The sequence below is a fragment of the Trachinotus anak genome, unplaced genomic scaffold, assembly GCF_046630095.1.
Source record: "Trachinotus anak isolate AG129_WGS33_773 ecotype Australia unplaced genomic scaffold, CSIRO_AGI_Tana_v1 ptg000008l, whole genome shotgun sequence".
Lineage (NCBI taxonomy): Eukaryota > Metazoa > Chordata > Actinopteri > Carangiformes > Carangidae > Trachinotus > Trachinotus anak.
In genome coordinates this window covers 6700175-6719961 of record NW_027273859.1, presented here as the reverse complement: position 1 = coordinate 6719961, position 19787 = coordinate 6700175, and the positions used below count along the sequence as shown (strand labels likewise).

The 19787-nt window shown below is 43.7% G+C and overlaps 1 protein-coding gene across 11 annotated transcripts in view; it reads left to right on the top strand.

Annotated features, from left to right (window-relative positions):
• Nucleotides 1–11247, top strand: part of fbrsl1 (fibrosin-like 1) — a 286998-nt gene extending 275751 nt beyond the window's left edge. For 7 of the 11 annotated variants that reach the window (XM_071482137.1, XM_071482145.1, XM_071482140.1 and 4 more), the window contains 10 exons: nucleotides 1153–1203; nucleotides 1404–1499; nucleotides 3083–3154; nucleotides 3411–3440; nucleotides 3738–3809; nucleotides 4610–4742; nucleotides 5539–5622; nucleotides 6886–6969; nucleotides 7749–8019; nucleotides 8754–11247. In XM_071482137.1, coding sequence (XP_071338238.1) covers nucleotides 1153–1203; nucleotides 1404–1499; nucleotides 3083–3154; nucleotides 3411–3440; nucleotides 3738–3809; nucleotides 4610–4742; nucleotides 5539–5622; nucleotides 6886–6969; nucleotides 7749–8019; nucleotides 8754–10059 — 2199 coding nt within the window. In that variant the 3' untranslated portion in view covers nucleotides 10060–11247. The remainder of the gene's footprint in view (nucleotides 1–1152; nucleotides 1204–1403; nucleotides 1500–3082; nucleotides 3155–3410; nucleotides 3441–3737; nucleotides 3810–4609; nucleotides 4743–5538; nucleotides 5623–6885; nucleotides 6970–7748; nucleotides 8020–8753) is intronic. The other 4 variants (XM_071482138.1, XM_071482141.1, XM_071482143.1 and 1 more) reach the window with 4 other exon arrangements.
• Nucleotides 11248–19787: the final 8540 nt, after the last annotated feature.

Here is a 19787-nt window from a genome sequence, read left to right as displayed (position 1 = left end):
CCACCCGTGTTGCAGCACATGCACACACAGAAACACTGATTCATACCCACTCATTTTCTTGTTTTATGTAAACCCAAAACGTCTGCGCCTGCCAAGAGAGCTTTGTGAAAACACTCGCAAAAAGTACCTGCAAATGGTTTGTGTATTTGCGGAATAGGAATAAGTTACTGTCACTTGTAATTAGCCTGTTTCAAAATAGAGAGCCGTTGAACAGACATACAAAGCCCCCATTCATACGTGGGGCAACCTTCTGCGTTCTCTCTCTCCCTCCTCTCCTTCTCAGTTTACTGACTGGATTCCCATGTGTGCAGGATATGATCAGAAACATTTTTTCATCCAACAACACGGTTTTTATATGGCAAATTCTCACTGAGATTATTCTGGTAGGCATAAGCTCTGCCACAGAAATGGTTTCCCCACATCAGTTCAGCATTTCAAGGTTATATCAGTTTCATGCTGATCTGTCCTGAATTAGCCCCTAAGCATTGCAAATGTCATCTACTTGATTCAGTTTCAGTCATAAAAGACAGACTGCTCACACAACAGGCTCCATGTAGTCTTTCCATCAATTTATGCACCGAGAATTGGACTGTTTTCTTCACTAAATCTCTTTTGAAGTCTGGTTGTCGAACACCCAAAACAAGCTATATGTCTCCATGTACTCCCCTCCCGTCTATACCATCAGGGAGTGTTGTAATAAAAAAAAATGGCCATACCAGTCAAAAGCAATTAGATTCACATTTCTACAAATTTTCCAGTGAATAGAAACAACTGGTCTGGTTTTTAAATGGTATGATTCCCGAAGCTGGGCCTCCACGCCCAACCTCTGTATGCTCAATTGGAAAATCATGCAGGCTGCCTTCATCTTGGCAGTCTGCTAAAGCGGCTGTATTGTTAGTAATTTAACTGCCTATCTGACCGTGCAGTTTAAGTAAACCCATGACCAGTGCAAGCCAGCTGCTTTACTCCTGGGCTTATTATTCTGGATCAAAAACCTGCTTATTACCAGTTACAGATGTTGATCACATGTTATGTTTTTATGATGTAAAAATAATGAGAGGGTATTTTTAAAGAAGGCTTTTTCTTGAAAGATAAAGTACATCATTTTGTGGACTTACGTCTTCTAATTCTTTTCTCTCTTATCTCTTCCAGTTTGACAAATACACCCCCAAACTGGACAATCCATTCATCAGACATTCAAACGTGAGTATCTCTTCGTCATACAAATTTACAGCTGTTATTTGCATTTGGCAAATCAAATATTTGACATATTTGAATCTTGCCGTGACAGCATTTACTGTGGTTGTGGTTTTGTGCGTGCATATGCTTGAGTCCTGTACGTATCTCTTTATGATTTTGTTTTGTGTCTTTTTGTGTCTCCCATCCTCCTCCTTTCTCCCCAGTTCTTCCCCTCCTATCCCCCCACCATGCCAGGCATGCCCCCGCTGCTCCCACACTCAGGACCCTTCAGCTCACTGCAAGGAGCCTTCCAGCCCAAGGTCAGCCCCACATCCCTACCCTCAATCCACAATCTACAAACAGTTTAAGGAAGCATGGGCACAAAAGAACTCACAATAGTGTGTACACAATTGACACAAAAACTCTTCAACTTAAAACTGCAATTTAACTTTTTATAACTTTTATCACTTTTTCATAAATCAAGATTTGCATGGGTCAACATGGCTTCAGACACTCACTGGAGGATATTAATGAAAGGAATAATGAATAGACTCTGCATAGAAGTTTTAAAGTCAGATGTGTAATATACTGTATAACAGTAGCTCTGGTCCATGTGTCTCTATGAGCCAGTTTTCTGTAGGTTTTGATTCTCACCAAACACTGAAGTAACTTATTTAGGTGACAAGGATACCTGTAACCTGTAAAGATAATCCTGTAGTTTTTGGTTGGGATGAAAAAAACTGTATATGTAAGTATGCATTCATTATGGGTAATGGAAGAAACATCCTTGAAGAGTATAAACATAGAAGAAATAAGAAGTTTAAAAAAATGTTTTGGTTGCAGCCTACACTTACAGTACATTATATTTTGACATTAGATATTCTGTCTTGCATGAGAAAAGCAGCAGAACTCTGTTTGCTGAAGATTTGAAACAGGATTCTAATACACCTCGCCCCGTCCCATTTAAATTTATTATTATATTCTGTCCGACTTGACTGAACCTGAACCAGGGTCAGAGCTGTGGGCTGACCCCAGCCGTGACAGGGGAGATGAGATGATGTGGGCAGCAGGGATGTGAGGGATGGGAAGGGGTGTGAGGGTGTGAGTCTGTCAGACGCCCAGCGGCTGTGACCTGGTGTAAGCCCCTAATCAAAGCTGCCCTAAATCCGCTGGCCCTATTCCCAGCAGACTCTGTCATGGAGGGGCCCTTTTGTCAAAGGCCCCTCCAGATGTTCAAGGAACAGTCTCATGCGTCTAAAACCCCTGCTAAGTATTCTTGGAGAGGAGCTTGGGGAAGAAGGGCTTGGGATGTGTGTTTGTTTGTGGGGGCTGGTGACCCAGGTCACCCTGCAGGATCTTCTTGTCCCTAGTATAGGGATGGATTAATAAGGCTGATCTCAGCACTTGTGCCTCAGTGACTTAAAGAAGAGATGTGTTACACTGGCGTGGCCCAACACCTGCTGCATCATTACAGTTTTATCTGTGACATCAGCTATATGGCAGCTGTAGTTGAGGATTAGGGAGCTATAGTGCTGCTGAGGGAGGATATAAGGCTATGGTGATGCTGGCGTCTGTAGCTGGAGGATCTTCTAGTGGTTTTATAACAGTTTCTGACATGCTGCCATGCCACAGACATCCACCCAGAACATGGACACAAGATTTATTCTCTTCTATTGTTTATTCATACAGAAAAAAATCCCACACGAGAAGTACTCTACTGAGGATGCTCTTCAGGATGCCTCAGACCCCATTTAAGAATTATTGAATTATAAGAATTAAGAAACCAAACCTGTTGCATAAAGTAGTTTGTAGCTCATTTCTTCTCTATATTATAAATGCTTTAACTTTTGCAGTTCTAAGTGGTTACCATGTATCTCTTTCCCTTTGTCTCTCTCTCTGTCAGGCTTCTAATCCCATTGACGTAGCTGCACGTCCAGGAGCAGTACCTCACACACTCCTACAGAAGGACCCACGGGTAAGCCACAGGCCGATAGTATCCCAACCAGTTTCCTCTTGCTCTGTCCCTCCTGGTTAAAGTTCCACGTGTACATGCAGTATGTGTCTCAGAGAGATGTGAATGCATGTCTCTGCATTAACATCTTTTTGAAACACAACAATTCTCCTCATGTGTGTCTATGCACACATAAGTGCCAGCAGATCCCTGCAGAACTGCATGTTTGGGCCAAATATCTTTGTTGTTGATGATAATGCTCGTCTGTTTGTCCATACAGATAACAGATCCATTCAGGACATCTGTTAGGGTAAGTGGTTGCCTTGTCTATCTTTTGTTAAACATGTCATCTCTCTGGCCAGGCCACAAAGTCAAAAACTGCAAATTCTTCAACAATTCCTGCAGGCTTTTGGCTGCATTTACGGTTAGCTTTGAGGTCTCTATTGGGTTAAAGTCAGGGTTAGATTTTCTTAATCCATTGCCTGGTTGAAAATTCTGACGAGTTCCCACTTTGTAGTTTGGCCAGAAAATCACAATGCCAAAATCCATATTTAGTTCCCCATATTAAAGCCAGCAGGCTAACCTCAGTTTCTCTCTAAATTTTTAGAAACCTGGCAAGTGGTGTGCAGTGCATGTCCAGATCGCATGGCAGATCTACCACCACCAGCAGAAAATGAAGGTGCGTGAGATGGATAATGATGTCTTGCAGGAGTCTTGCTGTCACGTAAACCAGATACAGTGTATTGGTAATGGAATAATGACCCAAGTAACATACTTAATGAATACATAGTAGGTCTGAGCATGTCATAGTTGGATCTTTACCAGTGAAACAATCTATAATCGTGTTACTGGGTTCAGACAGATCACGTGGGTGGGAAAAGGCAGATGACAAAAATGGAACAGAATGTTGTTAAAGGTAATAATGATACAAAATCCAACAAAAATGGTGTCTCCTCTTGTTAAGTGTTCCCTAAAGCTAAGTAAAGGCTTTGTGCATGGCTCACTCGACCAAAAGAGAGAGAGGCAGATCACGAACCATCACATTAACAGCACTTAGTGACAGAATCAGTAGTTCTAAGAGATAGTTGTGTTAACCTAAATGCAACATGTGGGCACAGACAAAAAAGGCTTATGTGGAAATACTCCTCTCACTGACAGAGGATGGTGTGGCCTCGCCATGGAGATCCCCTGCTAAGGCCAATGGCCTAGTGGTGTCAGTGCTTCTTCGGCTCTGAACTCCTGTTACCAAGGATTTAGTGTCCCTAATCAGCTTACATATATTTGTTATAACACACTTGGCTAGAACTGGAGACATGGAGCCATTGTTGATGTATCTGTACTTCTCTGATCTCTCACCCAGTGTGTAGCCGAGGATAAATCCCTCTCACTCTGTTGTTGGAAATGTTTAGTACTGTTGCCTACCGACCTAATTTTCTTTGTCTGTCTCCCTCTCCTTGTCTCTGCCTCTCTTTACTATAGCAAATGCAGCTGGATCCTCACAAACTAGACATGAATGGGAAGCTGGACCTGTTCAGTCGACCTCCAGCTCCAGGAGTCTTCCCCGGGTTCCCGTACCCTCATGACCTGGCACGACCCCTTTTCTCTTCCACAGGTCAGCAGGGTCTCTCAGTGCACCTTGCAAGTCAAATCATTCAAAACACTCAAATTATCCCAATCCCAAACCATTCCAATGGCATTTTTGTCTTTATGCAAATAAGCATTTATAGCTCCACATCAAAATTGTTCCTCCACCATTGTAAAGAAATTGTATCATTTTTTTTATCTCCTCGTGTAATGTTCACTTAATTATAGTGCTTTTGTAGCAAATGTTTTGCCAGTAAAGGGAGTCAGATATGTCTATGAATATGGATGACTCTCGGTTCAGTAATTGACTGATTTGCCCTGCGTTGGAGGGCAACAGAGAGGCGAATGGCCTTTGACTGGTAATTACGCAGTGGTGTGTCAGAGGCACTCCTGTAATTGGTTCTTTCATTAACCATTCATAGAATATGGGTGATGGTAACCATGTTTTGTGAGAGAGGCCAGCTTGTTACACACTCTGGAACTGACCTCAGTAAGCAGTTATAGACTTGCACACAAACATGCAACAGCTGCAGTAAAACCAAAATATCATTTGCTAATTTCCTCAATGGATTTACTCACCCATCCCTAAACCCATCCAGCTTCTATGTTCAGTGAATTCGACAAGTTTAAGACACTGTTGCAGAAAATAATACTTGTTCTTATTTACTCATATTTCCATTTTTTGTCCTGGCTAATCACAGGGGTCAGAAATGTGATTGTTGTGGGTGGAAAACAATTTCAGTTTCTCTCTGCATGCTAGTTAGAGTTTATGACTGTCTGATTGTATTATAATAACATTGGTCTATCCTCCCTGCCTCTCACAGGCTCCAGCCACCCAGCTCCCTCCCCCTACGGCCCTGCCCCACACCCCAGTGGCTTCCTGCCTCCTAGCCATTTGGCAGGTAAGTGTAAGTAACCCCATGTTCAACTTTTTTATACATTTATCTCCTCTTTCACTCCGTCTCTCTCTCACTCACTCTCTCTCTTGCACTCATGTTTTAAACACATTACAGGCCACCAGGGTGTAATTTGAAGCCAAGATATTTCTAGTTTTGATCTCAGATTCATTTGAAGGTTAATGTGGAATCCAGTCGGCCAGTGTAGTCAGTCTGCTGCAGCACTTCTTGAGCAAACTTGTAGGAGAGTGTAGCCATAATATAATTGGACAGTATGATTCATAACATAGCCTTAAATAACTTTGTCTGGGGTTATTAAAAAGACATAGCAAGCCTAGTGTTCACTCTTCAGCTGAATTTGTCATCCTTCATTTGTTTGGAGAAACTAAATGCAGTGTAGCAGCATATATGACACTATTTTCTATAAGCTTGCAAAGTTGATTTTGTAATTCACTGGAGTAGGATAGTTAATGTTGCTGGAGTTATTTGTGCATGTAATTATTTTTATTCATTCATGTATTTTCCACCATTCTATTTGAGACACTGTTTGGATTCAGAGTGGCAAGTAGATTTCAATGTGTGGAATAAGCCCTTGAGTCAATCCTTTTTGTCCTCTTGAATACACACGGTCCACAGAGGAGGAACAAAATTTTCCTGTCCAGGGAATTCATCTGTGAGGCAGAGGAGATTTCCCAATTGTCGTCTTTTCTGATATATTAACAAGCCCCAGAGCTGAAAATCCCCTAATCTCTTGATAAGTTCTGCATTTCCTGATGGATTTTCGCTGAATTAAAATGGGACTGCAAATTATTAGCTGATGAATGTTGTTCACTGACTTCTCAGGGTAAATATTTGTGTCATTACTATAAATTTGGAGGCTAGAGTTTGCATCAGTTGAGCCCATCAGACCCTGGTTCTCCAGTTAAGCATCATGGCCCGTCTAGCCTAATTTTTACAGCTTCTGATTCCCCTGCCCTACCACAGTCCATTTTCAGTTTAGCTCAGCTCCAACAACTCAAAACTAATTTCCCCATCAAGCAGTGTTGTTCCGCTAGGCCCAGCAGGGTCAGAGACACTCCACTCCAGTTAGTGGCAGTGAATCCAGTATCCAGGTGACCTGGCTACTGCAGGATTACCAGGCAGAGAGCTAAGGTGGCAGCGCTAAAAAACCACAGCTCGCTTGTAAGAGAAAAGCCGAGTGGAACGGGTTGGTGTTGGGGTGAGCACTGCTAGCCAGCACCCCCCTTTTGCTAATCCCTGTTTGGCATTTTGCAGATCCTTTCAGTCGCTCCAGTTCCTTTGGCGGCCTCGGCAACCTTTCAAGCAGTGCCTTCGGAGGATTAGGCAACCCCTCGCTTGGTAAGCGCTGGCCCCCTCTCCTCCACCGCTCCCCCCTTCAATCTGGCCCCTGTGGCCAGTGACAGACAAAGTTAGACCACAGGGAGAGCCAGGAGGGGAGGAAAGAAAAAAAATTAAGACACTTAGCTCTAGTTTCTGTGTCAAAGTAGCCCTAGCCCAGCGAGGCCCAACAAGGCAGTGCAGCACACCACAGCAAACCTCCTCCCTGCCTCCACTTCATCCACCAACCATGGCCCCAACAGCCTGGCTTTAATCTGGCTGCTCTGCTGCCAACAGGCACTCTCAGGTCTGCTGTTTGGTGGCAATTCATCTATTAATTATTTGACAAGCCCCTTCTGCACCACCACAGAGGGCTTTCTCTTTCCCCCCTGCATCCTTCTCTCTATGCCTTTCTCTCTTTCTCTACATCCCTCCTATTTTTGTGTGCCAAATCCTGTTGTGAAAATGGATGTGATTGGAATAGACATGCCGTGGAATGCTAAGGTCTCCCTTGGCTTTTCACAGCCCTCAACTCAAGAGGGCAAGTGAGTCTCCCCTGTTCATCCGGTGCAAAGGGTGGGGGGGGCCTTTAGACCAAAAGCAAATGAGTATTTTTTTCCACTGGTGGGGGGAGCCATTAACCTCTAACTCTTTCAAACAGCTTCAGTGAGAGAGCCTCCAGAGACAAAGACAAAAGCAGCTTTTGTTGTTGAGTCTTTCTCATCTTATGTGTCCTCAAGAAGGTTTTGTGCCCAATTAACTTACAGTGGGTCCCACGCCTGTCTCCCTCTTCCCTCCAGGGTCCAACAGTGTGTTTGGCACCAAGGAGGGGCCAGGAGGACTGCCCACGTTTGGCAGCCCCCACCATGACACCTGGAACAGACTTCGACGCACCCCACCATCTTTCCCCACCCCGCCACAGTGGCCCAAAACTGCAGACGCTGAGAGAAGCAGCTCAGCCAACAGCCACGAGAGAGAGCGAGAGAGGGAACGGGAAAGAGAGAGAGAAAGGGAGAGGGAAAGGGAGAAAAGGGACTCGTCCATCGGGAAGGATGAGAAGGATAAAGACAGGTGAGTTAGTGGTCTTTTTATCCACCTTTAGATTATTATTCATGGATATTAGCTTTCAGTTTATGAAAATTAAAAATAATAAATACAACATAATATTTCTGCAATAATAAATAAAATCACTGAAAATGTTTGCTGTGGTCACATTTTGACATTTGAGATTTCACTTCACTGTACTGTTTGTCAAATAAATGTCCTGTGTACAGTGTATATACTGTATTGTTTCAAAGCATTAGACAGTATAGACAGTATATTCCCCCAAGACACTAACAAATCTGATCGTTTTACACAAAATCCATATAGAGGACAGAAATTATGAATATTTTCAGGCACATAACAAAACCAAACACGATACGTGATCACAACATAAAATTAAAAAAAAAATGGGTCTCCCATATCAGCTCTGGATATAGATAGATGTACTGTTAAAGACGAAAGAAAAAAACTCGATAGTTCTTCAGTCCATTAGTTGTATCCTTGGAAACTGAATAAACTGAAATCATAGATCCAATAAGGAAATACACACAAATCAAACCAGCAACAAGCAGCTCTGAGAGAAGCTATCTCTCAAACATTAATTGGAATGATCTCAGATTTAAAGCAGCAAACATTATCAGAGGAAGGCAAGAGCATGGTAACATGTTTTTTTCTAAGAGAATTAAAAAATTTAATACATCGCCTACATGATGCTTGCTTTAACTGGGACTAAACTAAACTGTTTTATTATGTCATCACAGGGACTCTGTGGATCGCAACCGGCACTCCAACCGTTCATCTCCAGCCTCAGCACCAGTCAGCTACCAGATCAGCAGTTTAATTCGCTCAAACAGCCAGAACTCCAGTGATTCAGGTCGGCATCACAGTGGCAGCGTAGACCGGGTTCGTGAGGCGGAGAAGGAGCTGTTGGAGCGCCACAGAGAGTCTTCCACACTGGCTGATGTGAAGGTGAAGGAGAGCCGCTCGCCTGGCAAGGAGATGCTGGAGAGGAGACCCTCAGAAGACTCCATCAAATCCACCCAGCGTTCTCCCTCTCCATACTCCAAGGCAGTGATCAATGAGCAGGGCATGAAGATGGCAGGTGGGCCCCCACCTACGCTCAAGGACAGCGAGAGGAAAGAGCCCCCACCTGCAGACCTCCTCCACAAGGTGAAAAATGACATGAAGATTAAGGAGGAGAGGAAGGAGGAGCAGGAGGTCATGGTGGTGAGTTCAGAGCCCGCCCCCCAGCCACCAGCCCAAGCTCTTCCTGTTCCCGTCAGCCAACCTGGAAACTTGCACCACCACCACCACCCACCTTTGTCCCAGCAGCCCCCTCTTCCCTCACCACGTGGCAGTGACATCCCAGCACCTGGCCTTCATGGTGTCCCCATGGCGCATTCTCTGCCCCTTTCCATGAGCGCCATGCCCCAGATGGGCAGCCTCAATGTGCTAGACCGGGCTCGTATGGCTCCCTTCATGGGAGTGAGCCCTCTGGCAGGCAGAGAGCGCTTGCCTCACCCGGCCTTCCCTTGGGACCCACTTAGAGAGGCGTACCGCAGCCTGGACCTGCAGCGGCGCATGGACTTCCAGCTCAGGGCCGAGCAGGGACATCGCTTCCCCAGTGTGTACGAACAGGAACGAGCCTACCGCGAGAGGGAGGCTCACGACTACTCTCACCACGAGCACCTGTTGGAGGTGCGCAGGGAGCACGAGAGGATGAGACAGCAGGCAGAGGAGCGAGAGCGCCTCCACCTGCGGGAGGAGCTGGACAGAGCACGCCTCCATCAGCTGCACCAGTCCCCCATGGAGGGCCATCTACCCCACATGCCCCCCTTTATGCCCCACCTCGGCGGCATGCCCTACCCTAGACTCAGCCCCTCCACAGGACACAACGGCCCTCTGAACAGAACACCCCCTACTGCTGCACTCAGTGCACCCCCGCCCCTTGTGCCAGCCGGCAGTGCCAGGCCAGCCTCACCCAGGAGGACTACCCCCCTCACCACCACACAGGACCCACGGGACTACTCACCATCTCGCAACCCAAAAGAGGTAGAGGCACGGTAGCTTCTTAGAAAAGTCTCACTAGATGCACTCACAAGCCCCCCCCCCAATCTGAAATCCTCTTGTGAACAAAATGCACTGCTCTTCACCAGAGAAGAGCAACTCCCTAAGGGAAAGGGTATGATTGTACAAAGTAAAGGTGTGTAAGGCTGATTAAGCACATGCCATGACTTTACTTTTAGCGGACTTGAGGTTGAATAATGTCGGTAAAAAGAACACAAATATGTGTATGTTTATATCCGACTTAAATATTTGATAATTATTAATATATTAATCGAATACCTTTTTTCAGCTTTGTGCAAAAAGAGAGGTCCTGAAATGAGTTTGTACATTTCCTATCCTTGTTCCATGTATAGATATCATTTCTATGAATTTTATGTATTTTGTGCATTAGTCACACGTTTTACAATATTTATCCCAGTTGATTGTGAGACATATCCATTATGACCCACTGTAAAGACTGGATTTTGGTTTCAACCTTCAGTAATTTAACCTCATGGTACCAGGATATCCTCAATGATGACGATGTACAATTGTTACATTACCGATTTGTTTTGTTCATTTGTTTTGCCTTTGAGATATGCAGATAAATATATATTATGAGGTCTTTGTTCAGTATCTGTAAAGAAAACTTATGTAAATAACTTGTTAATATTCCTTCGCTGCAAAATTACCATGTAAATTTATTAGGCTTTTTAACCATTTCTAGAAAAACAAAATTAAATGAAACATGGGGAATCACTTCCCTGTTAAAATATCATGGTAACAGACAAGCCTGGCCAATGGATGGGATGTATGACAGGAGGGTGTTGTAAGGGGGCCTACAAGGATCATCTGCAATCTATGCAAAGCAGCACACAGCACCCTAATGAAGAGATCATCTGGAGGGAGCAGACGATGCTGGTGATACTGAGAGAAACTTGGATTAACACATGTTTATATTTACCAATGAAATAATGATGATGAATTATTGAAAGACTTCCAAGTCACAAACTGGACCAGCCCCGGACAGAAAAGAAGGACACTTTTTAGTGGGTGGCAAAAGGACTTTCTCTGTCAACCTTGTGGTGTTGTGCAGTTGTTTTTCTTAGACTCTTGTATACAAAACAAGTAGAGTTTTAGGCCTGCAAAAAAATGAAAATGAACATTCATGGTTTAAAATGTACGGAATAAAGTTTGGACCTAATGTCATACATTTGCTGCCTGTCTTTAATCCTGGTATTCATTGTCAGCACTGACACCAGTGCTGAATTTGTCTGTAAGCCAAACCTACTGAATGGAATGTTGATGTTAGCTTGAATGGTTTGCCAATAACGCTTGTGCCTCAGTTTTCAGCATTTAGAGTATTTGCTCATCTGATATCAAGCTATTACTTTGAAATCATAAAGGCAACAGACTTGGCTGGCAGAGTAGCCTAAGCCATCAGATCATTTGGCCATAATCTGTCATACATGGGCTGCAGAGCTCTTCAGAGGAGATCGATGAGACTGGGCCAAGGCAATACATGGAGGGACTAATAGGACATTGATTTTGTATGAAAGCAGGTTTTGAGTGTTTGTGTTGCAGGTAACCGGTATTGACTGGCAGCCCAGTGGCATATTGACCCGTGGTCTGGACTCATTAAGAGGAGCAATGCCTGGGAGGCAGGCTATCAGATGGTGGAGGAGAGGCTCCTCTCCCCTCTCATACGCCTCCTCTCCTCATGCACACCACTCATCTGCTTTTCTAATGAGGCCGGAAGGCGCTCTGGTGTGGGCCGCGGAGGGAGCCCTGAGGCGTCCTGCCCTGCTATTGACAAGACCTCGGCTGTGCTTGCTGCCAATTCATCCTGATAATGCCCTGACTACTCATCTCGCTGCTGTGTGCCGTGAGACCCACCAATCCTGTCCCATGGTATCAGCCCATAATAACAGCGTGGATCAAACCATGGCCAGGTCATTAGGGGATGTTACTGAAAATCAATGGCGCTCCTGTGTCTCACACACTCCAGCAGGGTTTTTTAAAAGGGCTCCTTGAAAAGACTGCTTGCCAGAATAGAGCTGGCGTATTGGGAAGACTTAAATCACTATCACTTTCAATTTAGACCCCCGGTAATTGAGCCACATATTCCTCCAATGGGTAGCATCTGTCAGTGGCTAGCTTCACTTTAGTGCTGTGTGCTTTTAGTCCTAATCATCTAGTCAACAACAGGTACTTAACCTCCGTAGTTACCACACAGTGATTTTTCCTGTAACTATTATTTACCAAGCAAGCTTTGGTAGAAGAAAAATCCACACTTTACATTTCCCCCCGACTCAATCACTCTGTCCTGTGCTCTATCCATTTTACAGCTGAGTGTGGAACGGCCCTCCGGAGATGAAAAGCTCCATCAATTTCACTCATCGTCTGGCAAGGTCAATTTATTTCAACACACAGTCCATCATCAGATGGGAATCAATTGACACATTGCCTAGCATATCCAACCCAAGGTGGGTTAGTGTAGCGTCTGCAATATTGTCAGTATTTCCACAGCTATTCTTCACATGTTCGCCTTTTTTTTCTTTTTTGTTGGCATTGTTGCCATTGTTTATGATTTGCTATATTTACTCATTCATTATTTGGAACACATTTCCCATTTGATAAAACATTGTACTATGACAGGGCTTTATGTATCAGCTTGTCACAACGAAGCGACTGTGATACAAGATTGTGGGTTTTTTTTACACATTTCACCACTATAATCCCAATTAATAGGATACGGTGGTATCTGAGGTAAGACATTGTTTTATTGTTCCACTAATCCTTTTCATTTATCTGTGAGAAAACTCAATGCTGAGGGTTTGGGATTGAATTTTCATGCTCTCAAATACCTCCAAAAAGCGCCTGGCACAGAGCTCACCCCAGATTCAGCTAACAGTGGAACAAACCTAAGGGGCTTTTATAGAGCACAATGGCCGCTAATAACACAGTGCCAAGCTAATAAGATGGGCAACAAATGAATGGTTCAGTCCAAGCTCCTTTTCTCTCTTGCTTGCTCTTCCCCCGCTGATAAAACATGTATGAAAGCGTTTTTGAGCCGCTATGTAGTGGCTCCCTAGACTTTTACCCCAGCAAGAGCAAATGCATTAGTTCCCATTTGAAGGCTGTTTTGAAATGGAGATTGGTAATGAGACGGGAGGCCCCCGCCACTATCAAATTTGGATTGCTGGGGCCTCCGCTGGGCCTGGTGATTTGGGAGACCGTGGCTCTGCTCGGAGTTCAAGCCCATCTCTCTGCAGGGAGTAGCAAACCCTGACGAGAGCCATTCTAAACCTCTAAACTATATCTGAACTGTAAACTGGGGGAGAGAACTCAAGTCAAGGGCTTTGGCAGTGGAGCCCGGTCACAGCGCCCTTCTTAGACTGCATGTTGTTTTGACCACCTAAAAAGGCTAACAGCATAGATCCTTCCATGTTGCCATCTTTTTTTAGCCTTCAATGTCAACAGAGCGGCAGCTGACAGAAACCAGGCCAGTCAGCGGTTAAGGAGCTGACTTGGAAACAGCCAAATGGTGTGAATTCCAGACACTGGTGACAAAGTGCTGTCTAATGTCTTTGCACCTCTGGATCTATGACAAATATTCTGGCTGCCTGACATTACCACCACTATGGCTGCACAAGTAGACCGGCCAACACAGCCTTGGAGAAAGAATATACTGTAAATCACTCACAGAGGAACCTCAGAGAGCACGATGTGAGACAGGGAGGAGTAGGAGAGAATTAAGGGAGATGGAAAAGGAGGAGGTCCAGAGCAGCCACCAGCCAAAATAAGTTTTCCACTTTGATTCAATTTTGAGGATTTTTCCAGCCTTTAGTGGAACCTCACAATCTCCCACACTGGCCATATTATGTACACAAGCCATAAAAAATGAATAACATTTATGCAGCTGGGTGCATCTGGCAACGATAGTCCTCTCATTCAGGGACCCACAGGATGGCACCGTGCCGCCACACCACCCTCTCTGTTCTATGTATGGGCACTAGACAAGAGAAGACTTAGGGGAGGGGTGGGTGGTGTAAAGGGAAGCTCTCAAATGCTTCGAATGAGTTAAAAAAAAAAAGAGAGAGATTTCAAGGCAAATGGAGGCCATACGTGTCTCGTCCAATTTGGCACAGCTAATGCACATGATTAGCCGTAGAGACGTTAATCAAAAGTGGCTCAGTATTTGAAGAGGCGGTGAGAGGCACTGCCAGCTGGTGACAACATGGCTTGTGTGCACGGGCCAAGAGTGAAGTTTATTTGAATATGGATCTTGCCGTGACCGTATTTCTCCAGAGCTCAGTTAGCAGAGCGTTCCCTGGCTCATCACTGGGATCGCCTCAGAGCCGCTTGGCACCGGGGAGGGCGGAAGTTTTTCCAAGCCGCAGAATGAGAATTACGATTTAGTCCATCCCCTCTGGTGGTGTGGGCATATTCATAAGCATTTATTCAGTTTGACGCTGGCAGAGACGCAACACCTAGTTCTTGGCTTCCATGTGTGAGGATTTCCTTTCCAATATGACATTATGAAATTGACAAAAAGGTGGTTTTTACAGCCTATGAATTAATAACACATTTAAAAATAAAACATCCTATCTTTCCACATAAAACCATGCTACCCCCCTACTGAACACACAGCTTATATTAAACCGTCAGTGTTCCCTCAGAGCCTGGGTTTGACTTAGAATAAGACCACCAGTAGAGCCACAGCAACAGAACAGCAGCTGTATTCAGCTTTGTTGAGTAATGAGATTTGATCAAAACATGTTAACATCTGGTACAGATTATCTGCAGTCAGATCATATTTCACCACAGGCACAATCAAAGACAGAAATTCAAAAACAGTCTATGGACCAGCCGGGAAAATGACCAAATAATACAAACAAATGATAGCTAATAGTGAACTTAATGTATATCATGCTGGCTAAAGTTAGCTATGGATCTATAAATGTCTTGGTTTACATTGAAACGGTTTTATAGTTAACATTAAAGTGAGTTGTAGCTATATTTTAAGTTAGCTAAATTTCAAAGTTGGCATTTCGATAACTGGCCTCAAAAGTTCTGTAGATACTACGCTGACACTAATGATTAGTCAAACTTTTTCACGCTCTTTCTGTCAGTAAAAGCTACGGAGTTCTTACTTTCACAACTACAATGATAATCAATAGAGTGCATACTTCTGCTAAGGCCAAACAGTCCGACACGTCTGTCAGATCCAGATTATTATCTAGATCTAAACTTCACTGTACAAACAAAAATTGAAGCACCATAAATATGTCTTACTTATTTATATAAAATTATTTCCAGAGAGAGGATGAAGAAAGGTTGAAAAAAAAAATTCCTGGATTCACCCCTTTAACTGGATCAACACCAACATTGAGTGGGTTCTTCCCTTGCCCATGCTCCATCCCTCCACCAAGTGTGGTGCAAATCAGTTAAGCATTTTTTTCGACATCCTGCTGGCAAACAAACAGACATGGATGAAAACATAACGTCCTTGGTGGAGGTAATAAAAAAAGGTGCTGAAATGATTTGTATGCGTGTTGCAGCTTTGGAAGCTTTGGTTATCCAGATATAGGACAATTACAACAATAGACGGAGAAGCTGGAAACAACTTCATTTATCTTTCTCAACAAGAAGACATTGTCTTTGTTTAAGAAAACAAATGATTTAATTAATTCATCTATTTATTTATTTTAAATACCAAAATGACTAATTTATGTTTATGTTATTTTTTAAACATGCTTTCATACCTAGAAACCTTTAGAGGAAAAATTTGTGTTGTCCCATTGTTACCAGAAAATGGAAATACAGGTCAAATATACTGTTTAAGCAGCACATGGCCCAGCAAGTTACCCTGTGTCTACATCCAGCAACAAATCATTAATCTGAGTGGGGAAATAAACAATGCTATTCAGACAACAATGCCATATGCTCATTTATACAATGTTTATCTGAACATAGCTCTGTCTGTGTGGCATTACATTGTTTAAGGCAGTTGACTGCTTCTGAGTATTGAATAATATATGAAACGATATAAAAGAATATTCTAATACATTAAATCTGCAGTTACTTTTTTTTTGATACTTTACTCAGGTGCTCAACATCTGTTTGTGAGGTCATTCTCATGGTGCATATTGGAGGCTTATTGCTTCTTTCAGCACAGTCTCAGTGTATTTATGTTATCAACGAGTTATAACCCTTGCTCACAAGAATACCAAAGGAGGCTGTATTAAGGTGGAAAAGGGCAGGGGGATCATATTCTTCATGAGACAGGCTTCAATGGGGCTTCTCTGCATTCCAGGCCTGGCTTTGCCTGCCTCCCATGCTTCTTTGGAAATTTGTCTGGCAGCAAACATGCTTTGAATGGCTCTTATCTCCTATCTGGGCAGGAGTTCCATGCACCAAGATAACAAACCCTATCTTATCTTGCTGTGTTCGTTAATGTCACAGCTTAAGGGGCTTGTTCTTCCACTTGCAATGGGGCTTGCAGAGCGGATTGTTTGCAGATTAGTCAACAAAGGCCTCTGGAGGTCTTGGAGTGAATTCAAAATGCTTGTCTTGTCACACAGACGTTCTTGTATGCGCACATTGGCGTATTGGCTGCCTCCTGCTTCCCTGTGTCAAATGGCTGGAATACCACACAATGGTTGGTAGGCATCATTACACACAGCGAGATCTACAGTAATACTTATCACATCAGACAAACTCGGAGTGCAAGCCAAAACAAAAATGTCCTCGATAGCCGCCGAAGGCCAAGTATGTTGTTGAATGTTTTGGGGCTGACTGGTTATTATTCTGTTGCTGATTAGCACAGAGCCTTAATCAGCACTACGTTTTGAAACAACATCTATTTGAGCTTATCAACCTAGTGCAACATTCAGCCTGCAATATTTCATGTATTTTGTCCAGCTTGTGTGGCCAGATTCATGATCATCCCTTTGTGACACAAGAGACCAGGCAAAGCTCCATTGACTTCAGCCATCTGGCTATCTCACAGAACCCTTGGCTACACAGTGGCTCACTCAACGATTGATTGGGGTGTTGAAGGCCAGCTATTTAACACATCAGAACAACAAGTACTGCTATCAAGCTGGCCCTTCTCATGCCTGGTTTCTGTGCCGCCCAAGAATGTCTCTTATCTTTTCCCTTCTGCTTGTTGGTTTAAGCCAGACAGCATATGCCCACCTTCCCCCTGTAATACACCGTTGTGCTTTTGGTGCAACCCTGACAGACAGAGCGGTTGCAGTTGAGATACGATGGGGTGCGGGGTAGTAAAAAGTGGGCCTTTAGAAAAAAAAAAAAACTTGCTTCCATGTTGCAGCCTCTGGGAGGAATGTAACACTGGAAAAAAAAAGGCATTTTCTTCCCAACATGCTGCTCTCCTGTTGTTGCACAAAAAGACTGACAGATGAAAATAAAGCCTTGTGTTCCATGTCATTAAATCCTGCTCTCTCAGCTGATTACATTGTTATTAGTGCCTCCATTCTTTTCCCTTTATTGTTGCTTCTAGTGAAACAGGCCTGAAAATGTGCACTCGCTCACTAGGTGCACAACCTGCTCATCTGATTCTTTGTTGTCGCCGAATGGTCTTTAAATGAAAAGTGTGAGTGTGGGGTAATTATGATTCTGGGGGTATTATGAAATCAAATATCACAATGAATGTAATTTTATTTGCTTGTAATCTCTCTCATCCAGACTAATAGGCGTTTTCAAAGGCCATGCTTTGGGGGGTTTAAACGGCTGACCATCTCTGAATAGAATGGCTGCTCTGCTCTCTTGCTCTGCGGCTCTGTTCTTTTGTCTTTGATATGCAGGCAAAGAGCTTGACAGTCTGGGAGACGTGGGAGATTTGTCGGCCTGTGATCTCCATGCCTCTCTGACAAATGAGCGCCTTTGGCAGGGCTGCTGGAGGTACAGCTTCTCTGCCCTGCTGGAATCCTGATGAGACTACTCTGGAGCCGCTGGTAATGAAGTGAGGGCACAGGACCAACCTGCTGGCAGAAATGACCTTTAATCTGCACACATGCAGGTCATTTGGCATGCAATGACTCAAAATGCACATACACCTTTGTGCTATCATATTTAGCACATTTTTTTGTGAGATGTTACAAAAATAGCCCAAAACATACAATTAAAAGGCCATTTTCACTAAAAATACTAATTTGCTGCTTGTTCCAGCAGTGGCAAGTAGTTTACATTTCTCAACAAGCTGTGATGGCTGATGTTGTATCTGTGTTCATATTTGACTAGAGCAGTAATTTAGGATGCAGTCATCATCCAGTCAATCTTCATTACATCGGACTCAACTGCTCCACCAAGCACACAATTGCTTGTCATTGATTTTGCACATTCTCTCAGTATATGTAATTCTTCAAACAGTGTATGGTGAAGATCTCTCCTTTGGTGCGTCTGTGCAAAGTAAGATGTTAGAAAATTATAGCCTAAGAATTTGAATCCCCTGAGGATAAATGTACCCATTTCAGCTCCACAATGAGCAGGAAATAGCTGATATTGATTCCGGTCGTTCCCATACGACACAGAGGAATCTCAAAACCGCAACGCTCACTCAGTCCAATTCAACATGGTCGCCTTTGATTTCAGCTTTGGGCTTCAATGAATAATGATTCACTGGTAGAACAAGCACTACCCCTTGTGGCCCCATTGGCCCAGTGCAGCACGGGTAAATGGCACCTCCAGCTGCTCATGGGCCCCTCCTGATAAGTTAACCTTGTGATAACATGCTAATGCCTGATTAATGTTGCAGTAATTAGACACAGCTTTTCACACTCAGTTAAGAGGACATCCTCCAGCAATTAGCCTGAGCCGGAGAGAGATAATTTCAGAGAGCACAGCGGAATCACGTTCCTCAGCTCGCCTCCATTCCCACTTGGCAACATTAAGGTTTATTTTCTCATTATTTCATTTAATTACTCGTTTGATGTTTTATACAGCTGCCACAAGTAATCTTTGATCCAATTAGGAAAGGCTGATTGACAGTGTGGGTGTGGGATTCAATAAGCTGCATTCAATTTGCCGTTGTGACCTTATCAGAGGATCTGTGGAGGATTCGCTGTTCACGCTGAATGCCAGCTAAAAATATAATAATTTCCCTTAAGAATATATTCTGCATAGATGGCACACCTATGTGTGTATGCGTGTGCATGTGGCTGCTAGTGCACCTGTAGGTATGAGTCTGTGAGAAGGAAGAATGTGTGTGCGTTTTCCTCACCAGACATCTAACAATGAGGAATGAACGCATTAGCAAGGAGAGGCCCCTGTACTCACCAGCTCCACACTGGCCATTAATAATGCACTGCCAGGGAATAGATGGGGGTTGGTGCTGAGATTAGTCCTGCATTAAGGACTCGTTTGCTTTTTCTATTAGAGAGACATGCTGGGCTTTCTAAAACAAGAAAGATCAGCCCACTTGTAATTGGACTGTAAAATCCTATATCAAAATTGTCAGTGGTCCAGCAGAGCCAGCTGTGTAATTCCTTTTCAATGTGAACAGTGACCAGAACTCTGCTGGGGTTTTCTGTATGGAATTAGTGAATGCAGTTAATATGAAAAAGACAGCTCATGGAACAGCTCAAATCACACTGAGACAAACATTTAAATACAAGTATGTTTATAAATGAATGACACTAGCATTTAAAAATCTGCTGACATTTGGCACAAACTGCGACGCTATAATGTGTAAACATCTGGGGCATAGTTAGTTCAGACAGGCC